The 16,178-nt window shown below is 39.5% G+C and overlaps 2 protein-coding genes across 4 annotated transcripts; one reads left to right on the forward strand and one right to left on the reverse strand.

The window, feature by feature from the left end:
• Window positions 1–1,593: 1,593 nt before the first annotated feature.
• Window positions 1,594–14,060, forward strand: LOC133706930 (protein ENHANCED DISEASE RESISTANCE 2). Of its 3 annotated transcripts, XR_009844800.1 has the most exons (23): window positions 1,596–2,367; window positions 2,484–2,558; window positions 2,997–3,050; window positions 4,471–4,536; window positions 4,689–4,792; window positions 5,353–5,420; window positions 5,511–5,627; window positions 5,775–5,815; window positions 5,911–6,011; window positions 6,820–6,915; window positions 7,221–7,285; window positions 7,363–7,434; window positions 7,560–7,715; window positions 8,184–8,392; window positions 8,476–8,515; window positions 8,613–8,767; window positions 8,883–8,984; window positions 9,807–9,851; window positions 9,927–10,067; window positions 11,541–11,636; window positions 11,720–11,821; window positions 12,529–12,815; window positions 13,635–14,060. XR_009844800.1 is itself a non-coding variant. In XM_062132482.1 (22 exons), the coding sequence occupies exons 1-22, from the start codon at window positions 2,227–2,229 to the stop codon at window positions 12,640–12,642; spliced, it is 2,154 nt and encodes a 717-aa protein (XP_061988466.1). In that variant the 5' UTR covers window positions 1,594–2,226; the 3' UTR covers window positions 12,643–13,294. The 3 variants fall into 3 exon arrangements, 2 of the variants coding, with proteins under 2 accessions (XP_061988466.1, XP_061988465.1); XM_062132482.1 differs by lacking the exon at window positions 13,635–14,060 and having other exon boundaries at window positions 1,594–2,367; window positions 5,353–5,413; window positions 5,510–5,627; window positions 12,529–13,294; XM_062132481.1 differs by lacking the exon at window positions 13,635–14,060 and having other exon boundaries at window positions 12,529–13,294.
• Window positions 14,061–14,333: 273 nt separating this feature from the next.
• LOC133706931 (probable UDP-glucosyl transferase 73B6) lies at window positions 14,334–15,961 on the reverse strand. The gene has a single exon (XM_062132484.1). It carries the CDS (start codon window positions 15,872–15,874, stop codon window positions 14,417–14,419), a length of 1,458 nt encoding a protein of 485 aa, XP_061988468.1. The 5' UTR covers window positions 15,875–15,961; the 3' UTR covers window positions 14,334–14,416.
• Window positions 15,962–16,178: the final 217 nt, after the last annotated feature.

Genomic DNA, 16,178 nt, shown 5'->3' on the forward strand with positions numbered 1-16,178 from the left:
TGAAAAAAAACATAGCGACATAGACAAGCCAAACTACACTCGTTAGACTCCTAATACAAGGAAACATATTGTAATTAGACAAAAGCTAAAAACATAGGTTTGGGCCAAGAGCCTAAACCCTAGCCCAAATTTAGAAGCTAATGGACTAGGGTAGGACCCCAGCCCAACAACTCGAAGCCCAATAGGGTAGTCACCCAGGAGATCCCTTCAGGCCCATCATCTGGTTCAGTCCAAACCAACCATCTGCTCTCATCCCCTTCGTTGTACGTCACAATCCGGCCGAGCTCCGGCTGACCCAAGCCGTTCGACTCGTCTAGTTGCGATCCCCACCGCCACGACATCTCTCCGAGCGATTCAACCGTCTCTAGCCACGCCGCTAACCTGCGTCATCACGGAACAAAAAACCATCCCCGATCCGGGTCCTCACAGCCCCACGCACAGCCACCGATAGAAACCCATGGCGCTGCTGGTCCAAAAAACTCTTCACGGAGATCAATTTTCGGTTTGTAACACCACGACCACCTCCTCACCACCAGCCCAGCCAAACCTTCTGACAAAACCCGAGAAAAAACTCCCTTCGACAGAGTCCTATGGGAAGTAGAGATTGATCTCCCGTCCGGCAGCAAAGCCCAAGACGACGGCGAGGCCGGAGGCCAGCCCGGAAGTCCAGGCGCCGCCGGACGAGAACAAGTTTGCAGAAAACGGAGTCCCCGGTCTTAGGGTTTCTAAAATTCTTGAATTTATGGACTATCTGTTGAGAAAGTAAGTTTGGAAACAAATCGATTCTAAGTTACTAGGGACTGACTTGAAACTTAACAAAGCTAAAAAGTAATAAATTGGAAAAAAAACATTCTACCTAACTAGAAAGTAAAATGAGAATGAAAAAGCTACAGGCTTGAGTTTATGGAGTCATGTGTCAAATATGAGTTGACTTGTATTATTTGGCATGATAGAGTTAAGAGATCGTTGAGCAGAACTTGATTTTCTTTTTGCTTAAAGACTCTGTCTCTAGCAGCTGCCACTAGTTTAATATAAAATTCTATCTTGATCAACTTCGATTGTCATCTCAATGACAGGAATTGATCTTGAGTCTAACTGTCTTGAATGAGACTCTCTTTAGAGCAAGTTCATCCGTTGGTTCACTGGGTTATTGGTTAGACATTGTTCACTGATTTTTGAAATTGATTCAAAGAGTGACCCAGAGTGACTCAGGTCTATTTGAAAACTAACCTAGTGACCCAAACCCAACGGGTGGAAATAAACATAAAAAAACAGTGAACATGGTCCAACTCAATACCCAGTAACCCAACAGTTGAACTTGCTCTTATTGGATAATGTTATCTTCAAGTTGAGTAAAATACTATCTTAGAGTAATTTATATCCTTGTCACTTACTAACTCCATACATCGATTACTTATTTCTAAAGTTGTTTGAGTTGGATTTGTAAACTAATACGAATGACTTCTAGTTTAGACAAATAAACTTCTCTTCTCAATTATTGATTATGAGCCCGGCCATAACCAACGGCCTAAACATTGAAACAGCCAATTAATCAGTCTTAACTTGTATCGAACAAAAAGTAATGTAATTTTTGCCGTGTGGGAAGTCGGTAGAAAGTTTCCAATTCTCCTCGTTCTTCTTCTTCCCTCACGCGATTAGCAGGCGCATCATAGTCGTACAACCCAACGCCCAAAAGGACCGCACTATCTCCTTTTTCAAAATTTAGCGAAAGCTTTCACGGCGCCAACACCCCCCTTGGCTATCGTCAGATTCCTCCACGTGGCGCACTCCTCCCGAGGCACACAAAACTTTCTCACCTTACGTGGGATCTCCCACCTTTCGGCCGTCACAAATCCCTCCCTCAACTTCGCTGTCGTCTGATCACTCCCCCTCGCTGACCTTATACGTCGTCGTTTCTCTCTCTCTCTCTGATCCCGGGCATTTCCATCCTGAGTTTCATCTCCACCTGTTCTCTTTCAAACTCCAATTCCAAAGCGTTTCTCTGGCAATGTGGAATTTCCAGGACTAGGTCTGCGATTCGCCGACGACTGGTCTCTCCGGCTCCGACAGTTTCTGCTTTTCGCGCCATGACCGATCCTCAGGTCACTTAGGGGTCTCTGCGCCGAGTGGTCTTGCTGGAAGGAAGCGGAGATTTCGATCCGAGCTTCCGAGTCGGTGAGACTTTGCGTTTCGATTTCCGGCTCGGATTGCACTCGATTCGAAACGATGTCGTCTAAAGTTGTCTACGAAGGTTGGATGGTGCGTTACGGCCGGAGGAAGATCGGCCGATCCTTCATTCACATGCGCTATTTCGTCCTCGAGTCTCGCCTTCTCGCTTACTACAAGAGGAAGCCGCAAGTTAATCAGGTCATCTCAGTTCTTCAGTTTTAGTACAAGTAGTAGAATCTTGCCTTTTTTTTTTTTTTTTTTTTTCCAGTTTGTTTTGATAATTGTGGACGGAAATTGGTGTTGTGGTTGATTAGGTTCCGATCAAGACGTTGTTAATTGATGGGAATTGTAGAGTGGAGGACCGAGGCTTGAAGACTCACCATGGGCATGTGAGTTCATTAATGCTCTCAAGTAATTTGCATTTGTAATTCTTGCCTGTAGAAGCATTGTATGAATATGTTCTGTAATTTTCGGGTTTGCTTGTGGGACTGTCGGTTAGGGTTCATTTGAGTTCTTCAACTTACTAACTTCCGACCCTGGCAATTCACAAACATTGCCACCTTTCAAAGTAAACTAAATGTTTCTTATAATTAAGTTGCTTTTGAGGTTAAAATCTTGTGATTTGATTGTGTAATTTCTATCCAAAAGTTATGCTACTAAGACGCTTGATGGAGTTTTAAATGTCTGCTTGTGGGTTGAAGCTTCACAAACAAAAGTTTGTTTTTGAGCTGAATTGGTTTGTTCATCAGGCTATGGTGGTGTGCAGTGCTTTCTATACTTTTGTTGGTGATGGTCCTGATATTTTGTTTATATATCTTTTGGTGCAGATGGTATATGTTTTATCTGTTTACAACAAGAAAGATAAGTACCTTCGAATTACGGTGAGTGGTTTTTCCTTTGCTCTCTTTGGAATTATATGAAGATACTGCCTTTGATGTTCTTCCAAACTTATATGACATGTATGGGCAGTTCGAAAAATTTAGACAATTTGCATACCGTTAGATTTGACCATTTATTCTCTGTCAACTTGACTTGCATTTTCATACTATTTACAAGCTCTTGTGTGACAAATGCTGGCTTTATGATTTATTTGCTAAAACAATGTTTTTAAAATGAAACACTTTGGTTAGAAGGGCTAATAAGTTCTCAAGTATCAGGTTCTGCCATTTTTCGTAGTCATTAGGGCTGTTCATATATGCCTGTTTATTTTGTTATTGGCCTTATTATGGTGCACATGCAGCCACCATGTAATAAGGTGAAGTAATAAGCTTTAGATTACTACCTCCCCAGTTCTAGCTTCAGCATGTTATGTGCAGAGGCATGCTGTACTCTCTTTTTTAGGCACTAATCTACCGATGAGATAAAACTCCTCATTAAAGTGCTACCTATATAGTTTGTAGGACTTCCATCTGTTCATTTTGGGCTCTAAGGGCTTGAGTCGGAGTCTGATTTATAGAGCACAGGATGGTGCTTAGTATTAATTGTAAATTGTAAATATTATATTTTTATATATTTTATATTAAGGAGAACGAGATTTTGTCTCCCTTTTTGCCTGCTTTTTTCTTTTTTATTTACTTCCGTTTCAAAGCTGGTTACATTTGGTTACAAAGGATAGTTGTTGTAACAGAAAACATTGTATTACCTAAAAATATCTGAAGCATCTGGGCTCGTCAGTGTTTTCTTATTTTTCATTTTATTATAATTAGGAGGGGATAATGATAAAGTAAAAATGTACATAATCGTCTGTTCCACTTCCATTCACTTTAATTATCAAACCAGTCAAGACAAGGTATTACCTTTTCTATTGAATCATTCAATTAAGAGAGAGAACACGTACATTTATCTTTTTCCTAGGGATTACACTCTGGCTGACTGTAAAGTGAACAAGTATCTGAGCATTTTCTGTTAATAACTTTATCAACAGTTTTTCATATACTGTCTACTACACAATGGGTACTTGGTTTTTTCGTGGTGTTCTTGTTGATCTATATTCAAGCAATCATATATGTATATATATTGTCTACAACACAATGGGCACTTGGTGCTCTTGGTTTTTGGTAAATGTTTTGAACTCTTGGGGTTGAAATTATATCGCTTTCTCTGGGAATTATCTATTTGTGAAGTTATGTCATACTCATACATAGTAGCTGTGTAAGAAATCTTGATACACTCACACACATACGTTCTTCTTCTGTTAACTGCTTTGAACTCCTGAGTGCTGAAGTTAATTCTGCTCAACTAGTTGCCTTCTTTTCTTGTTGTGCGGAATATTTATGTATTTGGGTTATGTTCTTGCTTCAGATGGCAGCATTTAACATCCAGGAGGCACTAGTATGGAAGGAAAAAATTGAATATGTCATTGATCAGGTAATTGTTTTTGGACTGGTGCTTATTAGTATGATAACATTCTTCCTCCCCTTCACCCTCCATATCTTGTTATTTGAAGTAGAGACAACTTATGCTTTCTCGCATGTCATGAGCTAATGGGTACATGATCGATTCCACATTGATTTGTGCAGCATCAAGGTTCACAAGCTGCAAATGGGAACAAATATGTTTCTTTTGAATACAAATCTGGAATGGATAATGGGAGGACGGCTTCCTCATCAGACCGTGAAAGTCAGTAAGTATATGAATTTGTTTGGGGGAAAAGAAACAGAATTTAACTGATATGTACATGATAAATTTATCGTACACAGCCACATATTGCATGATTTTGGATATTGATAGACGATGATCTGTGATCTTTCTTCTTTTTGATTGTCCTTCACATGCTCTTCAATGTTACATTTAAATTTTGAAAGGAAGAAACAGAGAAGGGGAAAATATGCAAGTAGGAAAAGCACTTCTTGAACCTAGTTTTGAGCATTGGAGAGCGTACTGGTTGACATACTAGTTGAACCATGAAGGAATAAACTAAAAGATGCTACTAGTTGTAAAATAACTGTCTTCTTATTATCTCATGTTGTCCAGTATTTCAAAATTTATCTATGCTTCTATCGTCTTATGTCAGGCCATTAAATGTGCAGTTCAGAAATGACTGTTGTCTTATTTTTTTGTTTACTGCTTCAAAGTCTACCTATTTTGCAGTGACATACTAAAATATGATTTTTCATTTTTGTCTATGCGGTCTAGGTTTTTGACACAAGTACTATCTTAATCTGTTCTATAATTTCTATGCAGGTTTAGTGCCCAGGAAGATGAAGATGACACTCATCCAAATTTGTTACGAAGAACAACAATTGGAAATGGTCTAAACTGAGATTTCTTTTTCTCATTGAATTCTAGATAGAAGATAGGTGCAGTCTCTCCCCGATCTTACTGTCGTTGATAATGTACAGGTCCTCCAGAATCAATATTTGACTGGACAAGAGAACTAGACTCGGAGCTGTCTAACCAGAGCAACAATAATCAAGCATTTTCCCGGAAGCACTGGCGTCTTCTTCAATGCCAAAACGGTGAAGCACCCCTTACACCCCACCCCCCGTATACTGCTTTTATTAAAGCTAGAGATGTGACTTGACAACATAATTGTTAACTATTTGATAATGGCATTGATGAGAATCTATTTATCATTTTTTTTTTCTATTTTTGGATTTTGGCAGGACTACGCATTTTCGAAGAGCTTCTTGAAGTAGACTACCTTGTATGGAATTCTTTCTTTGTTTAGCTTTTCAATTATGCCATTTTTTTATGTCAGGTTGTCTTAGGTTGCAAACTCATTTTGTTATTTATTTGCAGCCAAGGAGTTGTAGTAGAGCCATGAAAGCTGTGGGAGTGGTTGAGGCTACTTGTGAAGAAATTTTCGAGCTTGTTATGAGCATGGATGGAACACGGTTTGAGTAGGTGTTTCCTTTTACAATTTTACATTTTATAGAGTTTCCCCGATGATGTTTATGTGGGTTTATGTGCATCCGAATTCAAATTTATTTTTCTATGCCACGAAAGTACCAAGTACATCATTGGTTAATCTTATTTGTAAAAATAAAGAGAAGTGCAAATTGAAATCATTCATAGGAGTATCAGTTGTGGTCCAGGGATAGGGCTTATTACTGACAATGTGTGTGTATGTGTGTGCATTGACAGAGGTGTTCCAAATTTAATCCAAAATGTCAGTTTTATCTTATATGGCATGACTTGTTGATTGTCATGGGCATGCGATTTGTGGCCAATGGGCCCCATATTGTATATGCATACTGAAATTGAAATTTCTGAATTCGGTGCTTGTATTGCTACCATTTATCACCAATATTTCTTGTGTAAGAATGTTTTTATATTCCTAAATGAACGCATCTTCATAGATTTTTTTTTTTTCGTTGGCTATTTCATTTGGATTTTTATCTTGAGTGTGCATGCGGGCAGGATGTGTTGCAACATTTCTTTAATTGAATGGATCCTGTATTTAAGATATGGTTCTGTGGTCTATCTATATACGCTTGGGATTCCATCAGTTTCTTTCCTTGGATAATGTATCATGACACACCCATTTGAATCTATTAACCTGAGCCATTTGCACTCCTCCGGAATTACCCATGCTGGATGAGTGGACACTTCATGGATCTTATGGTCCAATCTGTAGTTTTCTATGGGTTATGCTGTTATATTTTTATCTTAAATGGTATGATTATTGATTTTGTCTTTCCATTGCAGGTGGGATTGTAGTTTCCAGTACGGTAGCTTAGTTGAGGAAGTAGATGGACATACAGCAGTACTTTATCATAGGCTTCAGCTAGACTGGTTCCCAATGTAATTCCTTCACCATGATCCTGATTGTAGTTTCATATTCTTCTAACCAATCTAGTCGGATATAGTATCTACTTGTTATAGATTTTTCTTTGAGCTTCAATTGTCCTATTTGCTCGAGAAGTGTATTTTGGAGAATATGCTACAATTTTTACGTGGTTTCAGACTTTAGTTATGGCTTCTCTTGCTTACGGCAATTAGAAATGTGTAGTCATGTCCTGTCTACCATTCTACCTAGCTCTAAGACGAGAATGGGTATGACTTATGCATTTCTCAATTTTGTTGCTCAAGGATTGTTTGTGTTTCAGGGTTGTGTGGCCCCGTGACCTGTGCTATGTGCGGTATTGGCGTCGAAATGATGATGGGAGCTATGGTAATTTGTACTGCTTGCATGACTGTCATTAATTGGTGGAGATAATTTGCCAATCATCTTTTCTTTTCATGGTGCAGTTGTGTTATTTCGTTCTAGGGAGCATGAGAACTGTGGCCCACAGCCAGGTTATGTGCGGGCACATATTGAAAGTAAGTTCTTTTCTTCTCTAGAGGTAGAAGCATTCATGGGATGAGAATTAGTTGGGATTGTTTGTCTTCTCTTTTAGTTTATAGTAAACCATATAAGGAACAACATTTTTACTTCTTCTTTTAAGGTGGGGGATTCAACATTTCCCCTCTAAAACCTCGAAATGGGAGGCCCAGAACTCAGGTGCAGCATCTGATGCAGATTGATCTAAAAGGATGGGGTGTGGGTTATGTATCATCCTTTCAGCAGCATTGTCTCCTTCAGGTGTTAAATAGTGTTGCCGGTAAGTTCCTTATTTACTTTTATAACAGCTTTCAATCTTCAATGCTACGTAAAAAGTTCTGTGTTAGTTCTATGATTGATCACCATGCATTGCACAATGTACCTCTGTGTGCTTCACTTTCTGTTTTCTTTGAATGTTTGTAGCTCAGCAGATGGCCTTGAGGCAAATTTTCTTTTGTCACATAGTATTTGGAAATCTGAGTGAACTTTTGGCACCGCAGTAAAAACAGTTGAATATAAGAAATTACGTCTTCAATACATTAATGAATTTGAAATCTTTTCTCAATCAGCTACTCCATGTTGTGATTTCACATGGTTGTTTTGTTTTTATTTTTATTTTTATTTTATTATTATTTTTTAATTTTTTTTCTCTTTACTGATTTTCAGTAGTTTAGTCAAATTCTTTCATTCAACATCTCACTGGAGCACCGAGAGATTCTATGCTTATTTTCTTTGCTTTTTATTAAAGGGCTGCGTGAGTGGTTTTCTCAGACGGATGAAAGGAATGCTCCTCCTAGGATCCCTGTTATGGTCAATATGTCCTCAGCTTCTGTTTCTTCTCGCAAGGGTCAAAAGATGCTTGATTCTTCTGTTAGTTCTGCAAATAGAAATTCGGTGATGATGGATGAATACTCGGATGAGGATGAAGAATTTCAAATCGCCGAGGCTGAACAAGAGGTTAGATCTGGATTCAAGACTTGTGCTCGTATGCTTTCTGTATATAAAGGAATACAAATTATAGTTTTTTGCTCCTTTTCCAGGCATACCAGAATGGGATTCAGAGTGATGTCAAGAGAACAGGTAGATAATTACTATCTCAGTCTCATTCTAGTGGTCTTGATCCTTGTTTAATGAATTGATTGGAGCAACTAATTACAATGTCTCTCATGATATGAAGCCGTAGAAGAAGAACCAGCCGACCAAATTGATTTGTCCTGTTTTTCGGGTAATCTACGGCGTGATAATAATGACAAAGGCCGTGATTGCTGGACAATTTCGGACGGAAACAACTTCAGAGTTCGTAGCAAGCATTTTTGTTATGACAAGACGAAGGTTCTTTTACTTGACCTGCTTTTTATGTAGTTTCTGATTCATTTATTTATTTTTAAATTATGAACCAACATTTATTGGTTAATGACTGATACCCTTGTCGGCATGCTATCTGAAGATTCCTGCAGGAAAACATCTAATGGATCTCGTTGCTGTTGATTGGTTTAAAGACACAAAGAGAATGGACCATGTTGTAAGGCGTCAAGGATGTGCAGCACAAGTATGTATTCAAGTCCTATCCTACTTAGATGGAATAAAAAGCAGTTGCTGCTTTGCATATTACTTTGCTTCTCTTAGAAGTTCTAATCCCCTTTTCTACGGAAGGTGTTTCTATACTATTTTCTGAACAATACCAAGAGCCTCTTTTGGATTCGAATTTGTACAGTCTTAATGGAGAATCACAAAACTTGAATGTACTTTAGGTTAAAATGTATATTTCGTTGTCATTTGTCAAGATCCAATAGGACTTGCACTTATCAAATATTCGATTGAACTTTAGGTGAGAATGGATGATATGTATGAGTTTGTTGGCAACTTGGTGTTAATATGATATAAAAAACTGCACAATTAAATTTTATACCCGATGTTTGGACTTTAGCAGTAGTCAGATGAACTGTAGTGGTGGAATTGACGAGTGCTATAGGTTAAACCAGTTTGTATAATCAGATGCCATTTTAGTAATGATGACTGTGTTTTGGGTAGTGTGGGGCTTAGGAAAAAAAGGGATTTTGACAACAGACTTGGACGGAGGAGTTAGGTAATGGTATTATGTGATATATTGATAATCCGGTTCTTCTTCTACTTCCTCTTTTTTTTTTTTTTTTTTTTTTTTTTTGCATTGTGAAATTACAAATCATTTTAGTAGGACTGTAAACTGTTACCGTAATTGAGCATTGTTGTCCTAGTTAGGACTTGATGGATTTCTCTCTTTGTTTGGTTGATACGTTTTGAGCTGATAGGTTCATTGATCCTAATGAGTTCCTTCTTTGCTTCATTTTCTTAACATTTGTAATATCTGAATATTGTTTGTATATTTGTGTAGGTTGCCACAGAAAAAGGTCTTTTCTCTATAGTCTTCAATCTCCAAGTAAGTTGCTTTACTTTTCTGTCTCAACGAGTCTTGATGTTTGAGGAGTTAGGAATTGATGATTCCTGTTTACAGGTTCCTGGGTCAACACATTACAGTATGGTATTCTATTTTGTGACAAAGCAATTAGTACCTGGATCTCTCCTGCAACGTTTTGTTGACGGTGATGATGAATTCCGTACTAGTAGACTGAAGCTTATTCCATCAGTTCCTAAGGTATTGATCTCAGTTTCTATAAATTCCGTACTAGTCGACTGAAGCTTATTTATCAGTTCATAAGGTATTGACTCAGTTTTTTATACGATTAAAAATAAAAAATATAGAAGTCCAATTTCAGGAATTTGGCCTTCTAGTTTATATGGAAACATATATATATTGAAAGTATTGTTCTTTTTTGTTGTTTTGGGCTTTTTAAGCCCCCATTTATCAAAAAATATACACATTCATACACAGACACACGCGCACACACACACACACACACACACATATGTAATAAGTATCTTTCTTTTGGAATGTTAGTATTATCTAAAAGGATCTACAGATATCATAGTGTAGGTTCATAGTGTTGGCGATACTTTGGGATTTTAGAATGATCACTACAGAAATGGGATGCAAATTTCTGTGCCATATCTGCTCCAAATCATTTTGGCTACTTCCAATCTTTGTTTGAAAGAAAGGAAAAGGAAAAGAACAATACAACACAATCAAGATTGGCTAGAAGGAAGAACTAGACAATACCAAGAAGAATCATCAATAGCAGGATTAAAGATCAAACCCCATATTAGGCTTAACATGCTAGCAATTCAACTGCCTAACTTAAATCAGAAACACTTGACAAAAGGCTTATGCATCATATCACAACTCATATAAAGGTGCCAGTCAACCACACAATGACATGAGCACCAGCCAACAAAATTGAATCAGTGAGCTTCCATTGCCTAGTAACATGGCAATGAATAGGGAATGCCCCAAATTAAGAGGCACTGAACTAAGTTGATATTGATGTTTAAAAGTCCTTGACCATTTCCCCAAGGAAATGCAGTGGCCAAAAGCTTCTCAAAGATTTAGGGAGATGCATTCTTTCTAACTTACAATGACAGATTCAATGAAGTCTAGTCAAGGTGTAATATTCCAGAACTCAATCCAGGAGTTTTAACTTCCAAGCAGAATATAGTATAAAGGCCAGTAGGAGATGGAAGCCAGAATCCTCTCTAGTTCAACTCTTTTTCCTTATATTTCCTAGTCTCCATTTGCAACTCTATACAAAGCTAAGAATGCACAAATTTCACTAAAAGAAAAACCAAATCATAAGAATTGATTGGCAGTCTCCCATACCATCGAGTACGTGCCTTCATGGTTTAGAATGGAAACCCATGATTACAGAGAGAGCGCTTGAGTGGCCTTCTGAGGAAGATCTGAATGAACCATCTAACAAAGCATTGACATCCAGTTTAGCTAATGAAACCTTAACTGCAGGTTTGTTCAGATGAAGAATTTCCCATTCTTATATGCTTATTGTGGTGGTATTTTCTTTGATTTTCCTGCAGAAGCTCTGTTTTTTTTATATTTTTTATTTTTTTTATAACTCTATTTCTGTATGTTTTATCTTCTTCTCTTATTCTCTGTTATATAATAGAAACAGGGTATGTTTCATATATGTCATTGAGTATTATTTATGGAACCATGCAGGGTTCATGGATTGTTCGCCAGAGTGTTGGAAGCACCCCTTGTTTGTTGGGAAAAGCTGTTGATTGCAATTACATCCGCGGTCCTAAGTACTTAGAAGTAATATAAAGCTCCCTTTTTGGGCCTGGACTTTGGACCTGTTTTTGTTATATCTGTTATTAAGGGTTTTCATATTTCTGCAGATTGATGTGGATATTGGTTCCTCTACTGTTGCTAATGGTGTTTTGGGGCTTGTAACTGGTGTAATTACAACATTGGTGGTTGACATGGCTTTTCTTGTACAGGTATGTTTTCTTACCTAATCCAAAAATCTTAATAAACTGTGATCTGGAATCAATCCAAAACAGATGGTATGTTTTTTGTTCTAGCACACAACTTATGGCAATCCTGATCTTTTGTTCTACTGAATCGTTATTTCTTGTTCGTTTTTCTTATTCAGAATGGAAAATTAATAATTGATACCAACTAGGACGCTTTCGCCCTTTCACTGTAATGGCAAAAATGGCAAATACTCTGCATAAGATATCAGATGAAATGAAGAAGTTTTTGTAATTTGATTTAAGATAGCATACAGTATACATGTTCCATTGTCATCTTTGGTATGATGTCATTTACTGACATAGAAACTGGCTTATTTATGATTACAGCATGCATTGTTAAAAGACCAATTTGATCTCAATTTAACTGGTTCCATGCATTGTTTAGAAAGTTCATTTCTTTTTTCTATTTCGCATTGAGAGATGTGGATAGTTGGATACGGCTTTTATGTCTGATAGTCAAGCTTTCATCAATTTGTAATTAAAGCGCTAGTGCTACTGTCGTAAAGTGTTGTTATTAACGTCTTAGATCTTTATTAATGTATAATTGTGCTCGAGTAATCAGCAATGCTTAGGGTATGAAACTCTTTTCCTTGCATGGTTTTATTCATATGAGCAATGGTTGGCAAATGTTATGTTACTTTGTAAGTTGACTAAGAAATGGTTTCCTACAGGCAAATACTACAGATGAATTGCCAGAGCGGCTAATTGGTGCAGTCCGTGTTTCTCATATAGAACTCAAATCTGCCATAACTCCAAAGCTGGAGGTGGATCCATCTACATCATGACAGAAAGACAATTAACCCTTCTGGTTTTATACAAAATCATTGGTTCAGATATGCTTGTAATTCATCTCCTTATATCATTGCCATATCTCACTTCAGGAATGAAGATAGTCAATATCTCAAGTGCAGTTTTTGCACAAAATAGTGACGGGACTTTTATAATAAGTACAGTCCAGGTAAATTGTTTTGTTCAATATTTTTTCGTTCAATTCAAGGTATATTCTTCTTTTCCAGCCTTTGGGGACTGTCAAGTTTGGGTCCATGCTGAGTATTAGGTGTTTTTAGTGGTTCTCATTGGTAATAGCAGGATGGTTTGTAGTTACTTCGTACCAAGTTTTGTAAGACATTTTATAGAATGGGAATGGCATAGGGCTATTGGTTCGATATAGAGTAATAGCAACCTTGCATCTGGAATGAACCATGGGTTGGCCCGTGTTCCTATGCATATGACCCAGTTTTGCATCTACAGTATTTGTTGCATGACTATATGTCAGCGACTACATATTTATGAAGCAGCTGGCCCTTATAGTAGTACCCCTCCAAATTGCATGTTCTTTTTGTACCTGCTGAAAGAATTGGCAAGCCAGCAGATTTGTTTATTTGTAAACTTTGGATATCTATAAAGAAAGAATTGTCCCTCTGTGGGATGGGAGTCTGTCTTTCTGTTTTGTACCAAGTATTATCAAGTTGGTTCATCTTTTAAAAGATTAATCTGACCTGCTTACGAATTGCGTTGCGACATCAGTGTCCGAACTTTTTTTTTGTTTTTTGGTGAAATAAGTGTCCGAACTTTCTGTGAATTAGATTTTGTTGCTAATATATTTCTATGAAAAAATTGCATGATGAGATTACTATGTTAAACCATTATACAACATTCATACAGAAATTAGTTTTCATGTTTTAAGCAAACTTAAGAACCAAGGGGATTTGTCTTAAATGCTTGAAAGACTTGATCATCCATAATTTTGCTTACTCTTGTCACGTTTCTCATTTAGAGCAAGTCCACCGGTTTGTTTTTGACCGGTCAGGAGCTACATCTTACTGAGGTGGTGACCTTGAACCTGCAAATCTGGTTTCCAGCGGTTTGTTTGTGACCAGCCAAAAACTTGGCTTTCTTGACCGAAGTCAAGAATTTAGTCATGGCCATGACTAAATCCATGACACAGGCAAGAAATCAGCCAGCAAGGCCCAGCCCGAAAACGTGGGCGACGTCAACAAATGAGGGGAGAAGGAGACGAGCCAGCAACGGAAGTGAAGGACAACTGCTTGACACGTGGCGCCGCAACTCCCACACGCGTTGCTTCAGTCGCTTACGCGACATGGAATGGGCCGGAGTAGGAGCACGTGGAAGAGAGCCGTTGGAGGGCTTTGAATTCTGATCCCAACGGTCATGAAATCCCAGCCCTTGGTTTCAATTAATTTCCGGATCCAACGGTAAACAATAATTATATTTGTACTATATATATACATAACATTAATAAACGGTAACAAAAATAAATTATAAACAATTTTTATATAAATACCTACCATTTAAAAGCAAAAAAAAAAAAGAATTAAGTGAACATTAAAAATGAACAGTCTTGACTGGTCAAGAAAAAAAATGGTGGAAACTCATGTCTAGTGGTAGTGAACAGTAACTTGACTGGTCGAATTCTTGACTTTTCGATTTTAACATTTCTTGACTACGGGTGAACTTGCTCTTAAGAATGATCTTTATTATTTGAGAGGAAATGTCAAACTGTACATGTAAATATCCTCCGCGAAGGAGAGATATGCATTACTTGACAAATTTTTTGTTGACAAAATCACAAAAAGCATCCAGTGAGGCCACCGAGCTTGCCGGATAGCCATTCTCGAACTTGTCCCGGATCGCCGCCGATCGTGTCCTTATCTCTTCATCTTCCAAAACCCTGTCCAAGCCAACCATTATGTCGTCCTTGGTAACCTTATCAGCCGGATAGCCCTCGGACACCATGCTCCCTACTTTGAGATAGCTCACCACCAGCTTCGCATTGTAGTACTGATCGCCCCTAATTGGCCACGCCAATAGCGGCACGCCACGTACAACTGCCTCCAGCGTAGAATTCCACCCGCAGTGAGATATAAACCCGCCGGCCGATTGATGGCTGAGGATCAATAGCTGTGGGGCCCAGCCGTGAATTATTAGACCTCTCTTTCCGACTTTAGCATCCAACCCGTTTGGAAAATAGCTCTCTTCCGGTGGACCACCCGGACCCGGACGCCCCGAACCGGGACCCGGTTTTCCGGACTTGCGTTGGATGACCCATATGAACGGCCGGGTCGACTCCTCCAGTGCTTTGGTCAGCTCCGGGTACTCCTCGTTTGTGGGATTCACCTCGCTGCCGAATGACACGTAGACGACGGATCCACGTGGCTTGGAATCGAGCCATTGGATGATCTCGTCCTCTGTGTAGTTGGATTCGCGCTTGGGTCGGATCTCCGGGTCGTGGAGCAGGGACTCGAACGACTTCCAGTACTGCTCCGGCAGTAAGGGACCCACTCCCCAAACGGGTTTTCCGGTCAAGTCGGAAACGTAGTCCAGAAATGGACGTTCGAGATCGTCACACGTGTTGATCAGTATCGCGGAGGAGCTCTTCACCTCCTCCACCCACGGCGCCGGTTCGCCCGGGAGAGGCGGTCCTCGCGGCGGCTTCATTCCGCCAGGACCGCCGGAGTGGGAGGGTGTTTTATGCGGTGGCGGTGACGGAATCCAAGGACGCCGTTGTTTGAGATCCGAGTACGTAATGACCATGTTTTCGGGTAACCCGGGAAGGGCTCTGGCCTCGCCGGGTTTCATGTCGTCGGGTCGGACCACCCACACGGCGTGCTGGATGGCGGCCCAGGCGGCCCCGGAGGTGATGAAGACCACCGTGGGAATCCCGAACTTCCAAAACACCTCCTGCGTCTTGCTCATAATGTGGTCTATGACGGCGAAAACGGGTCGGGTCGGATCCCGGTGCGGCTGGGCCAAGAACGCCTCGAGGCCCTGAAGCATGTGGTGGCTGGGGAAAGGCGACGGCGGTGAGGAGGAGGAGATGTTGGTGAGTTTGAAGAGGGGAGATTGGAGGAGAGAGGAGGGGATGGAGGAGGTGAGATCAGATTCGAGGATGAGGGTGATATGGTAATTTCGGGCAATGAGGTGGTTGCAGAGCTCGAGGCATGGGAAGAGGTGGCCCTTGCCATCTTTGGGCACTACTAGAATCTCAGCAGTCATTGGGTTTAGTAGGAGCACAAAGAGAGAGAGAGAGAGGCTAGAGGAAGAAGAAGGCTCTTTTATAACTACTGACCGAGGTCTCTCACTCTTGGACAGTTTGGTATAAAGGAGACTGTTTGGTCTAAAAGGTGTTGTGTGATATTTTTGGGTAAAAAATTATTTGTGCCAATTTCACTTTCCTGTTTTTAGTGTCAGTAAAAGTTAATAATAATGCCGTTATGTTGTTCGACCGTTTCGGGTCGGGTTATAGTAGAGGTTCTGATTTGTAATTTAATTTTTCTTACAAAAAAAGAAAATAGAGAGA

Source organism: Rosa rugosa, chromosome 4 (assembly GCF_958449725.1).
Source record: "Rosa rugosa chromosome 4, drRosRugo1.1, whole genome shotgun sequence".
NCBI classification, from domain to species: domain Eukaryota; kingdom Viridiplantae; phylum Streptophyta; class Magnoliopsida; order Rosales; family Rosaceae; genus Rosa; species Rosa rugosa.